The sequence below is a fragment of the Pseudopipra pipra genome, chromosome 7 (genome assembly GCF_036250125.1).
Source record: "Pseudopipra pipra isolate bDixPip1 chromosome 7, bDixPip1.hap1, whole genome shotgun sequence".
Lineage (NCBI taxonomy): Eukaryota > Metazoa > Chordata > Aves > Passeriformes > Pipridae > Pseudopipra > Pseudopipra pipra.
In genome coordinates, this window is record NC_087555.1 from 2,845,296 (window position 1) to 2,869,983 (window position 24,688).

At 49.5% G+C, this 24,688-nt stretch overlaps 1 protein-coding gene and 1 long non-coding RNA gene across 4 annotated transcripts in view; both read left to right on the forward strand.

Moving 5' to 3' along the window:
* The window catches only part of TRAF3IP1 (TRAF3 interacting protein 1), a 29,957-nt gene extending 14,732 nt beyond the window's left edge, over positions 1-15,225 (forward strand). For 2 of the 3 annotated variants that reach the window (XM_064660217.1, XM_064660216.1), the window contains 8 exons: positions 26-115; positions 2,680-2,761; positions 2,970-3,053; positions 3,306-3,420; positions 3,920-3,956; positions 4,301-4,377; positions 12,874-13,097; positions 14,817-15,225. In XM_064660217.1, the coding sequence (XP_064516287.1) occupies positions 26-115; positions 2,680-2,761; positions 2,970-3,053; positions 3,306-3,420; positions 3,920-3,956; positions 4,301-4,377; positions 12,874-13,097; positions 14,817-14,982 (875 nt within the window). In that variant the 3' untranslated portion in view covers positions 14,983-15,225. Of the gene's footprint in view, positions 1-25; positions 116-2,679; positions 2,762-2,969; positions 3,054-3,305; positions 3,421-3,919; positions 3,957-4,300; positions 4,378-12,873; positions 13,098-13,685; positions 13,873-14,816 lie in introns of those variants that run through there. The other variant, XM_064660218.1, reaches the window with a different exon arrangement.
* Positions 15,226-16,936: 1,711 nt separating this feature from the next.
* LOC135416913 (uncharacterized) lies at positions 16,937-23,791 on the forward strand. Its single transcript, XR_010431809.1, has 3 exons — positions 16,937-19,301; positions 19,381-21,420; positions 21,687-23,791. It is a non-coding gene; the product is annotated as an uncharacterized LOC135416913 (long non-coding RNA).
* Positions 23,792-24,688: the final 897 nt, after the last annotated feature.

The following is a 24,688-nucleotide window of genomic DNA, read 5'->3' on the forward strand; positions in this document are numbered from 1 at the left end:
TTGGCCATCAACTGGTTTGTTCCAGGAGCTGTGGACACGAGGAGTGGGATTGCCCAGGATGGTGGAGCTGAACTGCAGGAGAGAACTGAACCAGCAGCTGCAGGAAAACACAAAGGTAGGGCAGGGTAAAATTCCAGTGCCATGGGAAGTCCGACCTGGGGGCTCTGGGATCAAATCCATGCAGGTAAAAGATTAGAGGAGGGGGATTTACACTTCATCCAACCTCTGCCTTGTGTTTTAATCACAGCTGGTTTGAAAAAAAGTACATTCCTTGATAAAACAATTACTTTTATTTTCTTTCTCCTATTCTTTGGCAACTTTTCCAAGAGGCCACATCCCAAGGAAAATGCTGCACCTCAATCCCTTGGGATTCCCTCTGTAGGAACTCAGTCAGAGCACATGGCCTTTTTGGACAGGTTTGGGAGCCTCAGTGTTTGCATTTCACGGGATTCCAGGGGAAAATTCCACCTCTGCATTCTGATTTCTCCCTCTTTTTTTCCCCGAGCTGTTCATAGCTCCCAAAGATGTGGATTGTGGATGATATTTGTATCCAGCTCCTCGGAGCCCTGGAAAAGCAAAATGTAGGAGGGAGAGCTGAGGTTGAAGGAAAAAAGCTACCTTTTTGTTTTCTCCAAATCCAGATGCTTGGCTTAGTTGGGAAAGGTGATCCCAGGGATGTGGGATGTGGGATGTGGGAGAGCAAAGGGTGTTTCCCAGCCCTCCTGTGTCAGTCTGAGGAAGGAGAGAAGGATGGCCAAGACATTTGTGGGACCTTCCACAACTGGAAGAACTTCCACACGGATTCCTTGGCATCAGTTGGAGCTGCCCTGTCCATTGGAATGTGTCTGTGCTGGAATATTTATGTATATTTGATTTATTTATGATTTATGTCCCTCTATTTATATTTTGAATGGATGTAAGAGGAGTACCTGGATGTTCATTATTGATCTGGGTTGGATCCTCAGGTAGTAGAAGAATCAAATATTCAGGATCATAGAACAAATAAGGTTGGAAAACACCTCCAAGAGCACCTCCAAGTCCAACCTTTATTGTGTTGACTATTCTTTATTTTCAGCTTTATTCCATGAGGCAGTGGAACAGCAATACATTAGTGAACCTTAATTTTTTAGGTTCAGGACCTTTAAGGTCCCTTCTACCCCAAACCATCCTGTGATTCTGTGATATAAAAACATGGTTTATTAGCTGAAATAAACTTCTTTTCCTGCCTCTTTTAGAGTATTATTTCTGTATTTTGCTTCACATTTTATTGTGGAGCATCAAGGCTCTGAACCTTTCCATTGTGCTTTTATTTTCCTTTATAAATGAGGAATTTGTCAGCATAGGAATGATCTCCTGTGGTGTCCTGCAGTAGGAATGCTCCCTGCATGGTTCCTGGGAGCCCCCTAAATCAGGAATGGGTGTGTAAAGCCCTCTGGAAAAGGGTGTTCTGGTGCTTTGGCCTCTCCCATATTTGCTCAGTCACCCCTGGAATGACTCAGGTTTATCCTTTGCTTGGTTCATTGGGCATCAGGTTTATGCTCCAGGTAATTCCAGTGGAATTAAATGGGAACTGGGAGTTGAAACCGCTGGAAAATCCCAGTTATTGCTCTTCCACAACTCCCTTTGGAGCAGGTTCATCAGAGCAGAGCTGAAGGTAGTCCTTCCACAAGGTTTTCAGGGATTTAGGGCATACTTTGGGACGAGCTGAAGTGTTTTCCCCTCTTCTCCTGGCCCTGGTAGTAGTTGCCAAGTCCTGGATGGAGTTCTTTTGTCAGATTATGATTGAAGAATTTCTGAATTTATCTAAAAAAAATCACTGTATTTGTTATTTCCAGATGATTTTCCCTGTGACATCCCAGGGACAAAAGACCAGCATCAAACATAGTTAAAAACTTCTACTATTAAAAAGGGCTTTTTAATAAATAAAGCACTTCTCTAATGCTTTTTACTCCCTTTATTTGATGGATTTAAGAGTTTTTAAACTGTACCAAAACACGAGTGAGTTGTGTTTAAGTGCTTCAAGTAACTTTATCCAAGTAGTTTCTATTTAACACCAAAAGCCATCTATGAAAGTGCTTTGTGTTAAAAAAAACCAGAAGTAAAGAGTTTATAAACACTTTGTGGGTTCTCACTTGAAAATAAAAACCTGTTGGGAATTTTTTGAAATCTGTTGCAGGGAGTTCTTGAACAGCCAGGTTAATACAAGGTCAGTTTTCCATTTTGGGAATGCCAGTATGTGATTTTTTTCCTTCCTCCTTCTCCTTATGAGTATTAAATATCTGGACTGGGGGGGATTGCAGAAGAAATCCTCAAATCCTAGAATCCTCTGCAAAAATCGAGGGAGGTCATTGTATTTTCACAGCTGAGGGAAACTCCCAATATTAAGAAACATATAAAACCAAAGAAATTTAACTTTTCAGTTAAGAAGTCTTAAAATTTTTAAAAAATTTAAAATTTTATTTTTAAATTTTAATTTTTCAGTGTCCCCTTTTGAATTGTGCTTGGTTACAAACTGGCAAGGCCCCAAGATCTTTGGCTTTATGTAGGACTTCATTTCTGATTGAAGCAGCTTGGCACTACTGTGTTCCATGAGCGCTGGTACAACTCAAAATACTGTCGGGGGAAAACCAGCTTTTCCTTGCCAGCCAAGCCACTGTGTTCTGTTATTTTATCTGACAGGGAGAGAAGTGGAGAACGTGGCTCCTGAAAAGCCTGAGGGTGGGGAAGCGCCTCCCGATGTGCCCCCTCAGCCCAGCCAAAGGTGTGGCTTTTATCCTTGTCCTGCTCTTGATCCGGGGGAGTTTGGGATGTGATTTTATTAACACGAGGGATGTTTGAGAAGAACATTCCGTGGCCTCCATGAGGAGGGGGGTTGTGTGGGTGAGATGAGCTGGGATCCCCAGCTGATTCCTTTGTGTCCCAGCGTTGGTGTGTGTCCCGTGCGAACCCTTTTCCCGCTGTCGTTCCAGGCGGATCCCGCGCCCCGGCAGTGCCAGGCCGGCCCCTCCCCGAGTGAGACGGCAGGAGAGCGCAGAGCCCCTGGTCCCAGAAAGGTGGGAATGTGGGCTCTGGAAGCAGCTGTTCCTCAGCTCTGTGCCTCCCCAGCTCCGGGGGGTCACCCCACTGCTCGTGGGGGTGAAGGGGGGTCGCCCACAGGTTGGACTCTGACCTTGAGGGGCTTTTCCAACCTCAGTGATTCTGGGACTGTAGTTGGCTTTCAGTTGCTTATTTAGTTTTAGTTGCTTATTTAGTTTTGGTCTGGGCAGACCTCCCGAAGATTCCCACTTTCCTCGTGTCCCCTGCAGGAGCGGCAGCGCCAAAACCGCCCCGACCGTGATCCTGGACCAGCAGGGTCCTGAGGAGGAGGAGGACGAGCAGTTTGTGGTGGAGGCAGCAGGGCCTCTGCCACACATGAGAAAGGTTTGGGCATGGTGCACATTACAGAACATTTTTCCGTGTTTTGTTTGGAATGTTCAGCTTGGTGGAGAGGAGGCTCTGGGGAGACCTGAGAGCCCCTTCCAGGGCCTAAAGGGGCTCCAGGAGAGCTGGAGAGGGACTGGGGACAAGGGATGGAGGGACAGGACAAGGGGGAATGGCTTCCCACTGCCAGATGGGATATTGGGAAGGAATTCTTGACTATGAGGGTGGGGAGGGGCTGGGATGGAATTCCCAGAGGAGCTGTGGCTGCCCAATCCCTGGAAGTGTCCAAGGCCAGGTTGGAGCAGCCTGGGATAGGGAAAGGTGTCCCTGCCCATGGCAGGGGTGGAATGAGATGAACTTTAAGGTCCTTCCAACCCAAACCACTCTGGGATTCTGGAATGGACTTAAGCAGCTTCCAGCTGAGTATTTTTGAATAACTGTAATAATTGTACAGCAACACTGACTTTTTCCAACTAAATCTCTCTTCCTGCCTGTTCAGGAGCCTGAAGTTGAGCTGGTTGATGATCAGAAGCATGGTATGTTTGCTTTTATATATATTTTTATATCTATCATCATCATCATGGCCAGGCTTTGCAAATGAAGTTTGGGAAGGGCTCTCCCCACATTTGCAGTGTCAGGTACAGCTTGTCAGCTCTGAGATGGGATTGCCCTCAGGGCCACTTCTAGAGAAGCTTCAGAGAAAAAAATGGAACTAACAAATACATTGGATCTCAGGATTTAAAATACACAATAAAATGCTGTTCCTCTGACCCTAAAAACTGTTTACATTATAAAAAACGGAAGCAGTTGGGTTTGATTTTAATGTTTGAAACAAGTTTAGTGCCAAGCAATGCTGAGGAATATCTGGACTGTTCAACAGGTGGGCTGGTAAAAAGAATCCTGGAAACCAAGAAGGATTATGAGGCATCACAGAAATCATCCCAGACAACAGAGAGGGTAAGATGAGAATGGCCTGCAAGGAAATCTGAAACTAAAGTTTGTAATCATGACCTTTTTCTTTGCCTTAAATGTTTTTTTTCCCATTTCTGACGAAGCTTTTCCTCTGTCTGCTGCTGTGATTTTTTTTTTCCCCAGTCAGTAGTTGTGAAAGGGAAATTAGTTTTTGGGTTTGCTGGGGTTTTGTTGGGGTTTTTTTTGTTGTTTTGCTCCCTTACAAAGGTCTAAAAAGGACCTGTGAGTGCTCACAAAAGGTTGAACTCCCCTAATTTAAGTGTCTTCCTGTTACAACTGGAGAGCTTTTGCTTTTTCAACCTTACAAAGTTTTTAGGTTGACTTTTATGATCCCTTGGCCCTGTGGGAAGTCTCCAACTCCGGTTGGATGTGCTGGTGAGGAGGCACTGAGGGGATACAGTGAGTTCCAGAAACCTCTCACAAAATGAGACAGCTTTTTTGAGTGCATTTCCTGAACTCCTCGATCTTCCCTTCCCCACCTCCTCATTTCTTTTAATCTTTATTCAGCCTTGGAGGTTTTTACTCTCGATGTTCTTTGTCAGGAATGATCTGGAGTGTTTGAAATGCTGCAGCTCAGACCCCGAGTCCAGCTTTTCCCAGAGCTCCCTGAAATCCATGGTGGCTCTTGGAGCCTTGACCACTTCTCTACCTCTTTCAGCTTTCCCAAAAGAAAAAGTTGGGATGGCAGATCCAGCTCTTGGGGGGTGTATTTTCCTCCCTGAAGTTTGGGATTGACTGGGCAACCCTAGACCTGCTTGCCTGGAAGGAAATTCCCTTCATGTGTTGCAAGGGCTGTGGTTTATGAACCCAGGGAGGTTTGGATGGGATATTGGGAAGAAATCCTTCCCTGGGAGGGTGGAGAGGGGCTGGGATGGAATTCCCAGGGAAGCTGTGGCTGCCCCATCCCTGGAAGTGTCCAAGGCCAGGTTGGAGCACCCTGGGCTAGTGGAAGGTGTCCCTGCCCATGGCAGGGGGTGGGATGGGATGAGCTTTAAGGTCCTTCCAACCCAAACCAGTCTGTGATGATTCTGTGAATGAAGAAACCAAATCCTTCTAAAAACAGCAAAACACTTTTAGATTCCTGCTCATAAATCCATTTGGAATTACCCATCTTTATCCACCTTGCTGGATCACACCCCATTCCTTAGAAATGTGCAGCTCTGGGATCACTGATGGCTATTTGGCAGGAGCTTGAGGGGGAAGTTTCCCTGGAAACTAAACAGGGGTCGAAGTGGATTGTGCTCTGTTGATGCTTCAGCTCATTCCTAAGCCCTGGAGAACAAGCCAAGCTGTTCTATTCCTGGATTTCTGACTAGATGGTGCTGTTGGATCATCACTCCAGCCTAAATTTGGGAGCAGCATTAGTGGCTCAGGTCACACTGTCCCTCTATGCTGGTTGGTGTGTCCTGTCAGGGCACAAAACGGGATAACAGGGCAGGATTGACACAGTCCCATGGATTTCCAGCTCGGGAAGCTTCCCCTGCTGTTTGTGCTCCATTTTCTGGATGGTTTTTCTCTCAGACGAAGAGAACACCCTAAAGACAAAAGCCCTTTGAGCCCCTCCAAATGTTTGCAAAGGCCAATTGTCCCTTCTCTGATATCCAGGGCATTCCCGGCTCGCTTGGAGCCTCTCCAACATCCATTCAGTCCCTGCTTGGGGTTTGTGGCACCTTTTGAGCCCTGAGCTGTGTCAGCTCGGGCTGGAAAAATCCTGCTGACTTCCCACTGCAGCACTGACAACCTGCCCGAGCCCCTGGAATATCGTGGGATGGCCTTTCTGCAGGAGGGGGCTGAGCTGCTCCTGCTTTTCCAGTGATGCTGTTGAGGGCTTTGGGATCCAGGGAGAGAGGTCATTTGCCTGAAATGATGATCCACAGAAAGGTGTAGTTTGCCTGAAATCTTGATCCAGGGAAAAGTTTTGTTTTCCTGGAGTCCTGATCCAGAGAGAAGTGTAGTTTTCCTCAAGTCATGATCCAGACAGATCAAGAGTTTTCCTGAAAAGGTGGTACAGGGAGAAGTGCAGTTTTCCTGGAGTTCTGATCCAGGGAAAAGTGTAGTTTTCCTGGAGTCATAATCCAGGGAGAAGTGGTTTTTTCCTGAAATCCTGATCCAGAGAGAGAGAAATGTGATTTCCTGAAAAGATGATCTAAGGAGAAGTGTAGTTTTCCTGGAAAGGTCATCCAGGGAAAAGTATAATTTTCTTGAAATCCTTGTCCTGAGAGAAGTGTAGTTTTCCTGTAGTCCTGATCCAGGGAGAAGTTTAGTTTTCCTGGAGTCCTGATCCAGAGAGATGAGAAGTTTTGCTGGAGTCATGATCTGGGGAGAAGTGTAGTTTTCCTGAAAAGATGATTCCGGGAAAAGTGTAGTTTTCCTGGAGTCATAATCCATGGAGAAGTGTAGTTTTCATGGAAAGATGATCCAGGGAGAAGTGTGGTTTTCCTGCATTCCTGATCCAGGGAGAAGTGCAGTTTTCCTGGATTCCTGATCCAGGGAGATGTGTAGTTTTCCTGGAGTCATGTCAGCCAAGAATCCTGGGAATGTCTCATCCCTGAGGGATGTCCCTCGTGAGGAGGGCAGGGCAAGGCTGCAGAGCAGCAAATCTGGGAGGAATCCACTGCTCTGTGGAATCTCTCTGGAAAAGAGAGGCAGCAAAAGTCATTAAAAAGGAGGAGGAATTCCAAGAGGTTCATTGCTGCCAAGTGGGAGGTGGGAATTCAGGGATGGGCTTGAACTCTGTGTTCATGGCCCTGGATTTGGTGCCAGGTCTGGGAATTGCCCAGTTCTCCCCAGACTTCCAGCTCTTTAATTGGTTTTCCATCAAAATCTCCAGGAGAAATATCTCCTCCATCAATATGCAGCTGAATTCCAAAGTGTGGCCTGCATTGGAGAGGAAAAGGGACTTGGACTGCTGGGTTTCTGGGATAAGGTAACCAAAAATCCAGGGAAAATTGGAAAGAAAACTTGCTTTGGGAAATTCCATGTGATGAAAGGATGGATATCCCTGTGTCTGTCAATAGGATGTTCATCTTCCCTCATTTTATTAAATATATAACATAAATGGAGTATTTTCCCACTTATATTCATTAAAGCTTTGTCCTCCTGCCAGCTGGGAAAATAAAGGGAATAAAAAATAGGGCTGTGAGGGCTGGAACTTTGGGTAATACTTTATTAAAAAATAACAAATATTAAAGTATTTTAGCAAATATTTAATAATTCTTATGAATAAAGATTATATAATATATAATAAAATGTATTAATTAAATTAATTTAATTAATTAAACTGGGATACCTTGGGCACTTTGAGGCTTAGAAGAAATATAATTATTGCTGATTCTGGTTGTTTAAAGCTCTGCAGGTCAGTGATTTTTAAATTAATCCCTCAACTGCAGCACAGGGGCGTCCCCTCCAGCCAATGCTGTTAATTGGGATTCAGATATCCCAGAATTTGGGAGAGGTTTTCCAGACAAACCACACCATCCTGGGGTGTCCCAGGGTAAATAATGTGGTCCCCAAGCAGTGATGTTACAACACAGGGGCAGGATTTCGGATAATCCTGGAGTCCTGGCTCCTTTGCACACAAAAACATGGAATTTCTCTCCTGTAGGTCCAGTATAAATCCAAATGAGGCAGCGGATGGAAGTGTTCCCAGAAGGGAGGGATAGAAGTGGGAATGCAGTGGTTCCATCCCTGGGAGAAGGGGAGTGTGTCCCAGGACACAGCACAGGGCTCACAGCTTGGTTACCACAGGGACCAGGTTTATTCCAAGTTCTTTTTCAATGGGAAAAAGGTGGTTTTTTTCCCAGAGGAGGAGCTGGTGGATGCAGAGTTCCAGTGGGGTGAGCAGGGAAGGAAAGCTGGGCAGGACTGGCACCCAATGTGCCATCAATTAATGGCATTAATTCCAACTGGAATTGTCTCCTGGGCTGTGTGTGTGGTCAGACTGGATTCACAGGGATGGAGCCAGGCTGGGAGAGCTGGGAATGTGTGGCCTGGAGAGGAGAAGCCTCCAGGGAGACCTTAGTGCCTCTTCCAGGGCCTAAAGGGGCTCCAGGAGAGCTGGAGAGGGACTGGGGACAAGGGATGGAGGGACAGGACAAGGGGGACAAGGGGGAATGGCTTCCCACTGCCAGCGGGTTAGATGGGATATTAGGAAGGAATTCTTGGCTGGGAGGGTGGTGAGGGATGCAATTCCCAGGGAAGCTGTGGCTGCCCCATCCCTAGAAGTGTCCAAGGCCAGGTTGGAGCACCCTGGGCTAGTGGAAGGTGTCCCTGCCCGTGGCAGGGGATGGAATGGGATGAGCTTTAAGGTCCCTTCCAATCCAAACCAGCCTGGAATTCCATGATTCCACTTACTGTGTTGAATTCTGCCCCAAATAGAGGAGATTTGGGGAAGATTTTTCTTCCCAGCACAGGCTGAGTGTGAGGGAAAGCAGAGCAGCTCTGGGGGCTGAGCTGGGTGTCCATGTCCAGTGCAAAGTCCAGCTCTTTTTAGAGGGATCAAATATGAATGTTTCTTTCCAGAAAAAAAAAAAAAAAAGAAAGAAGAATTAAAAATCCCCTTTGAAAGATCCATTCTTTTATTCTCCTGAGGTGCCTTCCAGCTCAGACTGAGTCTGGTAAATCCAGTGGTGAAGAACATTGTGTCTCCAACTCCTTGGCCTGGGACTGAACTCCATACCTGGCACCAGCAGGAAAAGCATCCTGCTCATTTCAAATGATTTCACAGTTACTGGTTTCCCCCTGTTCCTGTGAAAGAGTTTCTTACAGGGCTCCCTCGTGGATAGTTACAATCTACTGAAAATGCAGCCTCTGTAAAAAGCAGGAAAAGAAAACAGCCTTTATGATCCAAAACCATATTTTATGCAGGAAAAAAAAAGCTCCCACCTTGTTGGTTTTGCATGGAATGGATCAAAATTACTTGTCCAAAATGAAGTTTCTGCCCTGTCCCATAGAAAGAGGTGGGGGCAGACGGGGGAGCTCAATAAAACTCTGATTACTTGGGCCTGTTTTCATAGTGGGGCACAACAGTAGAGTTAAAAGGGGCTGTAGAAACTATTAAGTGCTTGATGGATGTTCGGGCTAATTTGATGCATATTTAAAAAGATGTTAATTAAATAAAAAAAGGGGAACAAAGGAGTGGCTGTAAAAGTAAGGAAAGGCTGTTTCTGGAAATTCTGGTGGTTTCTGGAGCCTTGTTGGTAATTTCCCCCCTATTGATGAAAAAAGATTAAAAAAGAAAATTCCTGCTCTTGAGTTGCTCAGGTGCCCATGTTCTGCTGGCACGGAGGGGATGGGAAAGGCAGGCCTTTTCCTGGGAATCCAAACTAAACATTGGTCTTGGTGCCTCGTGACAAACACGGAGGAAAGGGGGCGTGTTGGGCCTCCAGAAGTGATCCAGCCTTTTCTGTGGGGATAATTTATGGATTGTGTTGGGAAAGGAGGGTTGGTTGAGGTGTAGGGCCTAATGAAACAGCCTGGGCTAATCCAGCTCCTGGAGATATCCAGTTCCATGGTTGTGCAGAGGTTGTGCTCGGGCCTTGTGCCACCCACCTTGTCTGTAATAAACCCCCTGCCAGAATTCCTGGGCATTTCCAAGGGTATCCCACGTGGATTTTAACCTGTAAGTGTAACTGCAGAGCTGGGGACACACAGTAATGGGTTTGTCTCCCTCTTAATTCTTTATAATTAGTGAGAGTTGGCAAAGCCTGAGGGGTTGGTGCTGATCATTCCCGAGCTGCAGGACGTGTGGCATCGTGGCTGCTCCAGCCCTGGAAGTGTTCAAGGACAGCTTGGAGCAACCTGGGGTAGTGGAAGGTGTCCCTGAGTGGAACTGGATGGTCTTTGAGGTCCCTTCCAACCCAAACCGCTCTGTGATCTTGGCAGTGTTAATTAAATGAAGAAAGAGTGGCTGGTGACCCTAAAAGTCTTTTCCAGCCTTAATGATCCTGGGATTCTGTGGCTGACTTTGGATGGGACAATATGTCGCCCTTTTCATGTCAGTTTTGAGGAATTCAACTACACAAAGGACATGCTGAAATTCCTGGGATGCTAGAATTAGTTTGGAATATTTGCTGCTGTACTTTAAGGGTGTTTTCCTGATTGATCCCAAACGTTCCATGGTGTTTTATTGCCACTTGAGCTTTTCAGTCAGCTCCGTATTTTGGCGGAGAATATTTCAAATTGTTGGCTGGCTCTGTGTGTTAGAGATCTGTGCTTTTATAGATCTATATCGAGATATATTCTGTACCTAAAGTGCACAATTCTGGTTTGCTTCTTTACTGAGCTGGGGGATTTTTACTTGGAAAAGCCCTCCCAGCCCATGGATCCCCCCTATGCCCGATGCCCACCTTGTCCCCCAGCCCAGAGCACTGAGTGCCACATCCTTGGACACCTCCAGGGGTGGGGACTCCAAATCTCCCCGGGCAGCCCCTTCCAGTACCTGACCACCCTTTCCATGGAGAAATTCCTCCCCATGTCCAACCTGACCCTCCCCTGGCACAGCTGGAGGCTGTTCCCTCTCCTCCTGTCCCTTGTTCCCTGGCCCCAGCCAATCCAGGGCTTAACCCAGCAAAGATCCACCTGTCCAAGCCATGGGCTGCCAGCTTTTCCAGGAGAATGCCGTAGGAAATGTTCCCAAACTTGGCATTTGGAAAATAAAAAGGAAGCATTCCCTGGGTTTTCACAGCCCAACCCTCAGATAATGGACTGGCTGAGTCTTCTCCCTTCTGACATGGTTGGACTTGGAATGAATTCCTTATTTCTTGGCTGAGGCTTTGGATAATGGATGGTGGGGAGGAAAGTGGGGAGGGTTTGGAGCACTTGGGAAAAACAAGGCAACGGGACTTTATCCTGGGAAGCTGCTGGATCTGATCCAACTCTGCTGCTGAGTTGAAGCTGGTTGTCTTTTAACTTCCCAGTTCCATGTGGAAAGTCCAGTGCCATGGATTAAGCTTCCCTGTGAAAGGAGCACAAGGAGTAGGAAACCAGAGTTAGGACAGAGAAGGGCTTTAAAACCCAGTGAGAGCGCAGCGCTTTCATCCCTGCATCCCACGGGATAACGAACACATGGATGGCTCCAGAAAACACGGAATGCTGTGGTTTATGTGCTGTATGTAATGAAACACCTGCTGCTGTGAGGGAGGGAATTCAGGGAGTGTTGTTTTTAGCAGCTCATGGAGCCCCTTCGGAAGCGAAGGTCACGAGTTCAGCACGTTTGTCACTCCAGCCCCGTTCCTAATGAAACAACTGGAACATAAACTCCCACTAAACTCCCAAATCCCACTGTTTTCCTGCACCACGTGTGTGGCAAAGCACGAGCCCAACCAAAGGCAAGCTCAGCCTTTGAATCTTGCCCAAAGTGCTTTTCTAACTCCATCTCTCTCTCCCCCAAAGCCTCTGAGTTCACCAAGGTTTGGCAGGAGCTGCTGCTGCCTCCAAAACCCAGCTGAGCAAACAGCCCCTGGCTCACACAGGAAGCCAGGCCAGGTTGGGAAGAGGATGGATCCTGTGTCCCAGCACCAGGGAGGAGCCCTCTGCCACCTCCCTGCTTCCACAGCAGCCAGGAGTTGTGCCCAGGAATGGGTTCACCCTGCGGTTGTGGGGGGAGAAAAAGGCCTCTCTAGTTTTCTGGCACATCTTCAATGACTTTAAATAGCTGCACTTCCAGCTCCGTGGGGCTGGGTTTGGGAATTTGACCTGTGGGAGTGTTGGAAAGAAAGAAAAACCAGGTTGTTTTTTCTTGGTGGGGACGAAAAAAACCAGTGGGCTTTTCCTTCACGGCGATGGTTTTCCTGAAATAATCTTATTGCAGTGAATTAACAACGTGGCATCGCTTTGCTCTTTTTATGGCATCCCTTTGCTCTTCCTGGCTTTCCCACTGTAGGAAACTCCTATTTAACTTGCAGTAACCTGAGGCTTTAGGAGCTGCCCCACAGAGACTCTGCTGGCTGCACAGGAGGGAAGCAGTAGGAATTCTTTGGGAGTTTGTTGAGGCCACACCTGCAGCCTGCATGGTTTTCTAGCCGTTAACAGGAGAACAAGGCAGGGAATCACCACCATGTATTGGAGCTGGGAAGGGCTGTTACTGGGACCAGAATTAGGAGCTGGAAATCCAGGTATGGACAGTGGAGGGAGAGAAGGGGTTTAGAGAACCAGGAGGAGGCTTTGCCCTCCAGCAGGTGCTGGAGCTCCCAGAACTTGCTGCTGCTTTCAAAGCTTACCCAGAAAGTTGTGGCTGCCCCATCCCTGGGAGTGTTCAAGGCCAGGTTGGACAGGGCTTGGAGCAACCTGGGACAGTGGAAGGTGTCCCTGCCCATGGGATGAGCTTTAAGGTCCCTCCCGACTGAAACCACTCTGTGATTCCATGGTTTTTCTCTTCCATTTCATCCCGTCAGAAACACTTCTCCAGCTCCTTCCCAGTCTCCAAAGCATTCTTCACTTTTCCCTAATTTTGATCCTTTCCTTATTGATCCTTTCCCTTAGGAGAAGCCGATTGTTTCGGAAGGATCCAGGAAGAGAGAGAGGGACTTGGTAGCCAAAGAAATCGGGAAGTCTCAGGCCTCCATCCAGACTCTGTGCCAGAACGCCTTAGCCCTTGGCAGGATCGTGGATTACATCCAGGAGGACATGGATGCCATGAAGAACGAGCTGGAGATGTGGAAGCAGGAGAACAGGCAGCACGAGGAAGCCCTGAGGAGAGAGCAGAGGTCAGTGTGCTCAGGGAGGGCTGGGCTTGGCTCAGGAGACATTCCTGCCTCTGGGAGAGCCGGACTCATTTCTCAAAGCCAGCTTGTCCCCAGGCCCTGCCGTGGGTTGGGGCTCTGGAGTGGGCTTTGGAGAGGGGAAGTGCCTCCAGCCCAGTCTGGGGGGGTGTGCAGAGAGCAGAGGGGACATGGAGGTGGCATCTCAGGCTTTGGCTTCCTTCTCCCAAAGGTGGGAAGGGCAGTGGGGGGAGAGCTGATAAAAAAGGAGCTTTGGGGTCAGGACTGGGAGAGCATTCCTAAATCCCAGCCTGCTCTTTGCCATGAATTCACATGTTCTGCCATGGATTCACATGTTCAGCCATGAATTCCCATATTCTCCCATGAGTTCCCATGTTCAGCCATGGATTCACATGTTCTTCCATGAATTCCCATGTTCAGCCATGGATTCGCATATTCAGCCATGGATTCCCATGTTCAGCCATGGATTCCCATGTCCTTCCATGGTCTGAGTGGCATTGGAACAGATTCCTTGGCCTTGCTTGTCCCACCTCTGTGCCTTTATACTCCTTGAAAGCACACCATCCCTTCCAGCTGTGTGTCCTCTGATCCCAAATCTGAAGTAGAAATCCATATTCTTGGAGTCACAGCCAGCCCAGGGAGATTTGCTGCTCCCTGAATCCATGTGCTTCATCCATGTGGAAGCAAGATGGGTGGATTCTCAGCTGGCTCCTCTCCTGGTAGGTGAGAACACGAGGTTTCCTGTGAGACCCTAATCAGATTAGCACAGGAAAGAATTCCAGAGTATCAGACAATGCTTCCCAAATGTCCTGGGATTTGGATGCACATCATTGTTTGCTCTGTTTCTGCTGCAGTGGGGAAACTTCCATGGAAGTCGTAGGGATGCTTTTGGTGGTTCCCGTGGTGGGAAGGAGGGGAAAGGGGAATGGGTTGGAGCTGTGGATCTCAGCTGATGAGCCCTGGGGTGCCTGGGGAATTCAGGGTGACAGCAGGCTCCTCCAGGCTGCCATTCCCTGGCTGGCCAGCATTCCTGAGGATTGGCAGAATTATGGAAGGGGGCCTCATGGACTTCAGATGCAACTTGTGGTTTATTGGGGTAGGATTCATTAAATTTATTAAATTTCCTCTTGGGGTAGGATTGTCTGTCCCTAGTGAGGCTCAGTTTCTATATCATGGAATCCCTGGATGGTTTGGGTTGGAGGGGACCTTAATCATCCCATTCCACCCCTGCCATGGGCAGGGACACCTTCCACCACCCCAGGTTGCTCCAGGCCCCATCCTGGCCTTGGACATTTCCAGGGATGGGGCAGCCACAGCTTCTCTGGTCCTTCTTTTGGAGTTTTAGCAGCTAAACCAGATGAGCCAAGAGGTGAGTTTTGCTGTTGCCTCGTGGGGGTCTGTCCTGTACAATATTCTCCCCTATCCCTGTCGTTGTGCTGCTTCTTCCAAACTTTCTCTCAGGAAAGTTGGGAACAACTTAAAGGCCAGGTTGGACAAGGCTTGGAGCTCTAGGGAGAGGCGTCCCTGCCCATGGCAGGGGTGGGACAAGATGATGAAGGTCTCTCCCAACCCAAACCATTCTGGGATTTGATGATTCCATGAAATACTTTGCAGCCTTTCAGGTATTGCAGTGTCCTTTTTCTGAGGATTAAATAAGCTGAGGGAGCTCAGAGTTCCCACCAACATCCTGCTGTTGTCTTTCAGCGTCACAGACAGTGCTCTGGAACCATTAAAAGCTGAGCTGGCTGAGCTGGACCAGTTGATTAAAGACCAGCAGGACAAGATTCGTGCTGTCAAAGCCAATATTTTAAGGAATGATGAAAAAATCCAGAGGATGGTTCTCAGCATAAACCAGGCTTCAAGGAAGTGAAGAAGAGGGAAAAGAGAAGACTAAAAAAAAAGCCTTGGGACTCACTGACATTCCTACCAAAAAAACCACCAAATCCCAATTAGCAGATATGCCTTGTTCAGATATAAAATGTTTAGGGACTGGAACCCTGAAATTGTGTTAAAAATGTTATTACATTGATTTTTAGATGTTATTCTGCAGGTTAAAATGATATTCACTTGAATGTTCAAGTTGCAGAGTTATTAAAATAACTTGTTTGTTTAAGTGGGAGCTGCTGTTTCTCATTCCCAGGTTTCCAGAGCCCTTTTCTCCTCTGTGGCCACTTCTCCCCACATCTCCTTCTCCTCATCAACACGAGGTACAGGATAAATGGGGATTAAATGATTCTTTTCCCCCTTCCTGCCAGTCAGAAGGTTCCTGAATCCTGCTCAGAGCTATCAGGACCAAGTGAAAATGCAGTTGGAGCATCCCCATGTGAGGGAGCTGAAGTGTTTTATCTGCACAGGTGTTAATTCCATTTTTATTGCATATGTTCATTTAGAAAGGATTAATTTAAGTACCTGTTTCCTCCCCAGTGTGTGTCCTGGTGACTTTTTCTGCGGAAATAACTCCAGGGATTTCTTTCTGAGCGAGCTGCAGGTGTCAGCAGTGTTTTCCTCCTGACCTCTGGGTGTTCTGCCCAGGAGAGTCCAGCTTTAGGCACTCCTAAACCTGCAAAGAGTATTAGTGTGGACACAACTGGGTGCAGAGCTTTAGTCCCCTGCAAGGGTGTTCCCAAGGTTTTTAGTTGCTTGGATCATGGATGAAGTGCCAGTGGCCTTACTTTTCCTTAGTGATTGATGTTTCTATGGGGGTTTTTGGTTTGTTTTGTTGGGGTTTTTTTGCTTCTTGGTTTCTTTTCCTGCTGTCTGGACCTGCAGACCCACCCAGTGGATCATCCCCTCCACGGGAGTATTTCGCAGGTCAGATGCAGACATTTGGAAGGGTGGGAGGCTTTGCCCTGGGGGCTTTGGGACAGGAATTAGGGGAGCTGGGGAGGAAGAGGAGAAATGGTCTGTTCTATTCTTACCAGCCCGTGACACTTGGGGGTGTTTGCAGAACACTTTGTGTTTGCCACTCCAGTTTTCTGATTTCTGGAACTGCATCCTGAAAGGAAAAGGGGGGCAAGATGTCCCCCAGGACCCCCAGAACCAATGGTGGAAACTTTTGGGGTCCCTTTTCCCTTTAAATACCTGGACCAAAAAATCATGGGTTGCTCAGACTCCTGCTTAGGTGGTGTTTGTCCCCACAAGCCCCTTAGAGCTTCCCAGTGCTAAAAAGCCACCCTTTAGGGGCACAGAGAGATTTGTCCCGTTCCCCTTTGGCTTTGTCCCCCTTTGTCACCCCTTGGCTCCCCTCCCACACCCCTTCTGCATCCACAGAATCCAGCTGGAGCAGCAGCAGGGTGTTCTGGGTGTTCTCCAGAGATCTCAGCTCTGCCCTGGGATAACAGGATTGAAATCCTGACTTTTCCTTTCCCTCAGCTATTCCATAAGTTCACCTCCCCAGCCCCTCCTCCTCCTCCTGTCTCTGCTCGGTGTCCCTGGGGGTTGTTGGCCTGGTGACATGAGCCACATGTCCACCTGGCCCTTCTCAGGGTGGAAAGCTTGGGATTGCAGGCACCAATTTGGCTCCTGGGAGACCTTAGGAATGACTTCCTGCATCTTTATCCACCCATTTGCTCCTGCTTTCTGGACCAAATGCCACTTGAAACAAGAATCGTTCAGTACTGAGGCTTAATAACTTATTTAACATCCCCCAGCCTCAGCTCTCGGGGTTGCTTTTGTTTTCCAGACCTGGATCAAAGCCTTGGAGCTGAGGATTCATTTTAAAGGAGGGTTCATTTTAATGGAGAGTTCATTTTAAAGGCAGGTTGAGGATGCAGCACTGAAACGGCCAACAACAGCCTCGGGAGGGGAAAGGAGCCTCAGGGAGTGGGAAAGGAGCCTCAGGAAACAGGGATTGGGAATAGCTGGGCACGCTTCTGCCTTGGGTTGTGTTCCAGCATAGGGGTGGTTCCTTAGCCGAGGAAAATCCTCTGGAGTGGTGGTTTGGGATTGAAACCCCTTCACGTTGTCAGGCCCCCCCGGTGCTGATGGGGCCTGGCAGCTGTGGGGGAGCAGGGTTTGTGTTTCCCCATGGGCCTGACATTCCCTGCAGGGTGGGAGGTGGGGAGTATTTCCCAGCTGGTGGCAGGATCCCCAAAACACAGTGGCTGGGCCGTGACAGGACCTCCCCATGTCTGGAGGACTCGGATATCTGGGAATGCTCTGGGAATCCACCATTTCCCTCCCAGAAAACCCCGTTTCCCTCTCAAAAATCCCCATTTCCCCCAAAAAAGTCCCCATATTCCTCCCAAAAAACCCTCTCCCCTCCCCACAGAAATCCCCATTTCCTTCCCAGTAAAAGCCCATTTTTTCCCAAGCCTCCCATTCCCCCCCAAAAAACCCCATTTTACTCCTAAAGAAACCACTTCCCAGACTGTGGCTGCTGACCTGGGAAGGGGGTTCCACCACTCTCCACTCTCATTATCCTCACCAGCACCACTATTTTTGCCTTGGAATCAGGGATTTCCTGTCAGGTGTTTGCATCCTGGTACATCCCACTTCCAACCCAGCCGTGATGTCCTCGAAATCCCATCTGGATTTCTCTGCTCCCTTGAGCTGGTGCCTGCTCCTGCTGGAGCTCCCTCTGCTCTGGCTCAGCTACCCTGGGTCACTCCACCTGTTTTGCTTTAAGTATTAAATATTCCAGGGATTTTTCTTTCTTTTTTCCCCCCAAAGCACCTTGGATCCACCCACTGAGGAAGGAACCAGCACAGCCTGATGTTGCAGAAGAGGAGGGCTGTGGAAAGGGTGTTCCAAGGGCTTTTGGGAATGTGGAGAGTCCAAGGGAATGGGTTGGCACTGGGACCTTACATGTCTTACATGGCTGGACCATCTCAGATCAATTTGTGCTCTTCCCTCTTCCCAAATTCCAAATGCACGTGTGGAGGTGAGTCAGTCTAGTCCAAGGGATGGATCGGGATCTGCCAGCCATGGAAGGACCTCCAGCTCTTGGAGAACTCCACAATGTGCTGGATAACTCCCTGCAACACCAAAGCACATTTCCCCCAAAGTGCTTCCCGCCCGGTTCCCTGAAAAAAACACAGAGAAACAACATTTCCCTTTTCCAGGGAGAAATTTCATCAGAAGGAATTAAAAAGGTCTAGTTTATGGTTTCATTTAACGTGATGAAAAAGGGATTAGCTCCCACCCCCTCCTACCCAAATCCTGCTGGCAGCCTGGCCTGGAATTGTATCTGAGAGCCACAGGAGGGAAACTCTTCCCAAGGAGAAGAGGGAGAGAAATTCCCCCCCGGATGGAGGAGCTGTGAAGCAGAGCTGGCCCGGGGTGGCCTTGGTTGGTGTCCCCGGGGTGCCACAGACGGGGCTTTGCTGTGTGCCTGGGAATGGGCTGGGATCTGCCAGCTTGGGCTGCTTTGGCATCTCTCAGGGGTGTTCAGGGCTCACGGAGCTCTGGGTCCTGCAGAGGTGGCAGGAAAGGTGCCAGGTGGGCTTTTCTCTCCCAAGTCTTTCCCCGTTTTTGGCATTTTTTCAGCCTGCTGAGGAGCACAGGCAGGAAGGACTGGGGAGGGTCTGCCCACAGGGACATTGGGGTCACAGGGTTGCCTGGATCCTGCCACGGTTCAGCTGGTTGGGTGGAACCCTCTGCTTGGTGCTCCCTGCTCCTGCCCTTCTCACCATGGAGCATGGGACAGGAGATTCCACCTCTGGAAAGGCATCCAGCCCTGGAGGACAGGGACTGTGCCTTCTGGATTATTTTATAGGATTCCAGAAGGGTTTGGGTTGGAAGGACCTTAAAGCTCATCTCATTCCATGAACAGGGACACCTTCCACTAGCCCAGGTTGCTCCAACCTCGCCTGGAACACTTCCAGGGATGGGGCAGCCACAGCTTCTCTAGGAATTCCATCCCAGCCCCTCCCTACCCTCCCAGGGATGAATTCCTTCCCAGTATCCTTCTCATTTCAGTCTCACTCTGCCCTGCACAGGATCAGGTGGGGGAGGAAAGGAGAAACAACTTAAATCCCTGAAATAACAGATACGACCCAAATCCAGAGACAGAAGGAATTTCGGTTCCCTGGGAAGGACAGCAGATACACCTGGCACGGCCAGGGAAAATATTGGACCTGTGCCCTCTCTGTCTCCCTCTGAACCACATTGAGGGAGCTCTGGGGGGAAAGGAACAGCCCTTGCTTTCTATCCACAGAATCCCCAGAAGGCCCGAGGAGCCCATTGCAGGTGAGTGGGATATAAAATGAAAGGACTTGTATGGATTTCATGGAAAAGGTGCATTTTAACAGAGCTCTTTTTGTTTCAGAGGACTGACTCGGTGTAGAAGGAAATGGATGGGAAGTGGGACAGGCTTGGAGCATCTCCCAATTCCTGGGCTGGCAGCCTGACCACAGGGATCACTCTCTGGCTCCCAGCTTTCCCTTGGATCAGGTTGGAGGCAAGAGCTGCTTCATTTCTTCTGTGCTTTCAGGTTCCTCTGCTTTTTGGAACACTTTTTGGAGCCCAAGTGTGGGCTGTGCTTGGGAGGAGCTGGGGATCCACATCTGGGAAGGAGAAACTGTTTGGATAAGAAGGAGCAGGAGGTTCCAAACTGGTCTGGCTTTAACCTGGAGAGGGAGAAAGGAAGTTTTCCAATCCAACTCAAATAATCTGGGCAGAACTTCCAATGCACGTTCCAAAGCTGGAAATGGAGGGGACCTGAGGTAGGTCCTGGGTCAGCAGCAGTGCCTGGTGTGTAGGAAGGGACAGGAACAACAAATGGCACTGATGGATTGGGAAGGAGCAGCTGGAACACAGTGAGCTGGGCTTTCATAATCTTGGAGGGATTTGGGTTGGAAGGGACCTCGAAGCTCATCCCGTGATGCTGTGGGCAGGGACACCTTCCACTGCCCCCCCTCAACCACATAGGGAAGAAAAAGATAAGGAAAAGCTCATGGATTGGGATAAGGACAGGGAGAGATAACTCCCCAGTGACTATCCCAGGTGGGACAGACTCCACTAAAGAAATCAAATCTATGCCCAATCCAGTCAGAGCAGGGCAATGGGAAATAACCCTGAATCCCAAAACATCTTCCCCCACCCCTCCCTTCTTCCCAGGCTCAACCTCATTCCTGGTTTTCTCTCCCTTCTCCCCTGCAGGGGGACAGGGAATGAGGCTGCAGTGAGCTCAGCACACGGGGGCTGTGCTGCTCCTTCCTCCTCGGGGCAGGAATCCTCACACTCCTGCCTGGGGGGTCCCACTTCCACGGGGTCAATCCCGTGTTAGTTGGGCTGGCCATGGGTGCACAGCCTTCCTGGGATGTGCAGGAAGGTTTGTTTGTTCCACTCACACCACGAGTTTTATTCTTGCTCCTTGATGCTCCTGGCAGGGCAGGAGCTGGATCCCAACACAAATATCCTGACAGGAGAGCAAAGGGATCTCTGTTTTGGAGGATGCTCCAGGAGAACCTCATTTAAAGGGATCACAAAATCCCAGACTGGTTTGGGTTGTGAGGGACCTTAAGGCTCATCCAGTTCCACCCTCTGCCATGGGCAGGGACACCTGCCACTAGCCCAGGTTGCTCCAAGCCCCATCCAAACTGGACATCCATGATCCTGAACATCCTGGACGCCGGGAAGCCACTGAGCCAGCGGAGATTTTCCAATAGTGGCAGGTTTTCAGTGGGAAAGCTGTGTCCCTGCCCATGGGAGGAGTGGGACAAGGCAGAGGAGAGCAGGAGATGGCCCTGGGTGGCCTCTGCGTCCCTGGTGGGATCCTGGTGCTGGAGAGCAGCCCTGGAGCCAGGAGGGATTCCCAGGCCACCCGAGGTGGCTGCTCAGGTAACCTGGGAGCAGGAAAAGAGCCTCAGCATTTCACTCCTGTGCTCGGAAGTGTCAGGAAAGGGCTGGGTTTATGTTTAGCTCCCTCAGGCTGGAAATGGGAGCTCCCATTAATGAGATCCTTGTCTTTGGGAGCCAAAATGAAGGGTGGGAGCCCCGGCTCTCTCACAACTAAAGACTGTTCTATTGTGCTGGGGTTTATTCCTGCTGCTGGAGCCACCAGGAGCTGTGTGGGAAAGGTGTTATCCCATTAAAATGGCACTTTCTCAGGTATCACGGGCTGGGTTTGCATGTTTTGTGGGCTCTCCCTGAGCAGCAGGACCACCCCAAGGCATCCAGCTGCTCCCAGTGCCGTGCCTGGGCTTCGTGGGAAGCTTCTGTGGGATGCAGGAGGGCGGGTGGCTCCCTAAGGGGTGAAAAGTGTGCTTGGAGCCCCTCCAGGAGGGATAAAGTCCTTCTCAGAGTCCTGGAGATGGCCCAGGGTGAGTGCCACTCCCCTGCAGGGCAGGAACTGTGGGGCAGGAGGGTTTGTTGCACAGCAGTTTGGGGAGTGTTGGGATATTCAGGGCAGATTTCGGTGCCCAGTTAAAGCTGAAATTTGCCAAGGAGGGAGTGGGTTTTGTGGGAAGTGTCTGATGCCCTCTGGGGTTCAATTCCAGAAAACTTGTCCTTGTTCTGTGCAAGTGCAAAGTGCCCTTTCTTGTGTCAAATGTTGGAGTGTGGACCTGCCACACCTTCACTGTCCCACTGCAGACCCCCCAGAGCTTCCCATCCTCCCAGTGCTCCCAGCAGGGATTAATCCACGTGGACATGTGTGATTCCAACTCCTCTGGCTGGAGGAATTTGCCTTAGGGCTCCTAAGGCTGCTTTTTCCTGGCTGGAACAGGATTCCGGGTGTTTGGAGTGGTGCCACCTTTGTCTGGCCAAGAAAACCAACATCCTGATCTTCCCACCAAGAGCTGGAGCTTCCCTTTGGCTTCCTTAGGGGTGGAGAGAGGATGGTCTGACAGCTCCTGGGACACTTGGCTGTGCCCCAGACTCAGCTCCTGATCCTGGAACTGATCCTGATCCTGATCCTTGCTTCTGATCCAATGGTGATCCCAGGGATCTTTCTCCCTGTCTTCTGGCAGCTGCAAACTGGACATGGAATCACAGAGTGGTTTGGGTTGGAAGGGATCATATAAATCATCCAGTCCCATCCCCTGCCATGGGCAGGGACACCTTCCACTAGCCCAGGTTGCTCCAGGTGGCCTTAGACACTTCCTGGGATGGGTTTCCAAACCAGAGCTTGAAGTGAATTCCCACCAGGAATTAATGCCTGGGGATGATCACTGGGACAACTCTCCAGGGCAGGAGGAGCCAAATGGTGTTGGGGGGCAGCTAAACTCCAAGTTTGGGGTCAGGACCCTGTTTGCCCTGTCCAGGCCTGGGGGTGGCCTGGGGGCTCCAGCAACAGGGTCAAATCAGAGAAATGATCCGTTTGTTAAACCCGGGAGAACAGGAACGGCTCAGGGAAACTGGGACAACATTCCTGGAGCAACGCAAGGCTTTTTAAACAATTTCCTGATGACTTTGACTGCTTGATCTTCCAGCCTGAGTATGGCCCTGGGGTTATTTCTTTCCATTTCATTTCCCAGGGTGCCCTGAAGAGCAGGGAGGGAAAAATCCAAGCAAAACTTGGTTTGGAAGGGGTTCCAACTCCTCCCCCAGACCCCACCAGCCCTTTGAACCTGCTGAGGCCACTGGAAAGGCTCCTCCTGACCTCAGGGGGCTTTGAAGCCACCCATAATTAGGGATGGACTTGCAAGTATGAGCAGAAGTCCATTTGTCTGGCTCCAGGAGAGGCTGGGTCACAGCTCTGGGGGTGGAGGAACCATCTTCCCCATCCCTGCTGGAGGCACCACGAGCCCTGTGCCAGCCCCAACCTGGCAGAAGGCAAGGAGAGGCACCTCCTTTTCCAGTCTTTGGGCTGGATCAGGGCTTCCAACCCACAGCTGGGCTCCAATCCTCTTCCTAAAGTGCTCCTGGGCATCGCTGCTTTCTCCTTAGAGCTCCAAGACAAGTGTGGTAAGAAGTTTGTGTTTCCAAGGGGGGAAGTTTCTTCCCTTGGGCCAAGCGCAGAAATGTAGACTAGATTTGGATCAAACTTTCTTTTTCTTTTGGGATTTTCTTGAAAGAAAAAACAAAACAAACAAACCCAAAAGCTAGTGCCTCAAGCAAGAGCTGAAGCCTTGAAAATTTCCTCTCCAAAGGAGGACACTGTGTGGAATTCTGAGCGTGTGAAAACAGGTGGTTGCACTGAAATGGTTTCACAGGTTGAAGAGCAGAGGGTGCTACCAAAAACCCTGTCCTAAATCCTGGAGGGAACTCTTCCTGGAAGGCAGAGGCAGGAGAAGAGGCCACCAGTGAGTAACCTGAGCCACTCCCAAAGCCACAGGCGGCTGCAGAATCGCTGGAGGAGCCAAGGAAAACGAGGAGAGGTTTTCAGAGAGGTCAGGGAGGGAGCCAAGTCCAGGCATGAGCTTTAAACTCAGGCTTAAAAACTCCACCCCTGTGACTGGGATCTGGCTAGGACAAATTGGACTCGCAGCACCTGATCCAAGACCTGCTGGAGTCGGTGGGAAGCTCCTCCAAGTGTTGGATCAGAGCCTGGAAAGTGCAGCCAGGAGGAAAAATGTCTCAGGCTGGTGCTGCAGGTGGGATGGTGGGGAAGGGAAGGATTTGTGACAAGACAAGGGGGAATGGCTTCCAACTCAGAGAGATTACATTTAGATGGGAAGGATATTGGGAAGGAATCCCTCCGTGGGAGGGTGGGGAGGGTCTGGGATGGAATTCCCAGAGAAGCTGTGGCTGCCCCACCCCTGGAAGTGTCCAAGGCCAGGCTGGAGCAACCTGGGATGGTGGGAGGTTCCCTGCCAATGGCAGGGGGTGGGATGGGATGGGCTTTAAGGTCCTTCCAACCCAAACCAATCTGGGACTCTGGGATCTATGAGGGGAAGTCCATTTTGGGGGGAATGAGATGCTGCTCCTGGTCCCCCTCTCACTGAGGTTCTCCCAGAGTGGTGCTCCAGCTCCACTCCTCATTCCCAGCTCCATCATTAATGTGTTATCAATTATTAATTTTTAATGAAATATTGGGATATTATTCCCAGTATTTCTTCTCATATTAAGTCCTTTAATTATCCTACAGAGGAAGTTGGTTAAAGCTCAAGTCTGAAGTATCCAACTGGAAAGTGCTTAGGAATTGCCAGCCTTGGTTTAAGCACTGCCAGCCTTGGTTTAGGGATTGCCAGCCTGGGTTTAGGCACTGGAGACAAACTTACTTGTAGGATCACCTACGACTGTCCTTCTTGGAGAGAAACTTTGGACAAGGCTCTGGAGGGACAGGACAAGAGGGAATGGCTCCGAACTGGAAGAAACTAGGTTTAGATGGGATATTGGGAAGGAATAATTGGGAACTTAAATCATTCCATGATTCCACAAATCCAGGTTGTGTTCCCATTCCTACAACTGGTCACTCCTCTGGAACCCAGGCTGGGAAGGACAACCCAGTCACATCTGGGACTGGAAACCCCTCCCTGGACACTCCGGAGTGTCCAATTCTTTGTTGTTATCCATAGGAAAAGCTGCTTTTGCCTTCCTTCAGCTGCCTTGGAAGCTAAGCCCGTCTCCTCAGGTGAGGAAAGGTGCTCTCCTGGTGCAGCTCCGCGCTCCCTGGGGATCAGAATGAAGTTGAAAGGTGAAACAAGAGGTGAGAGCTCCAAAAATGAGGAATTTCAGGGGGACAAAGTGAT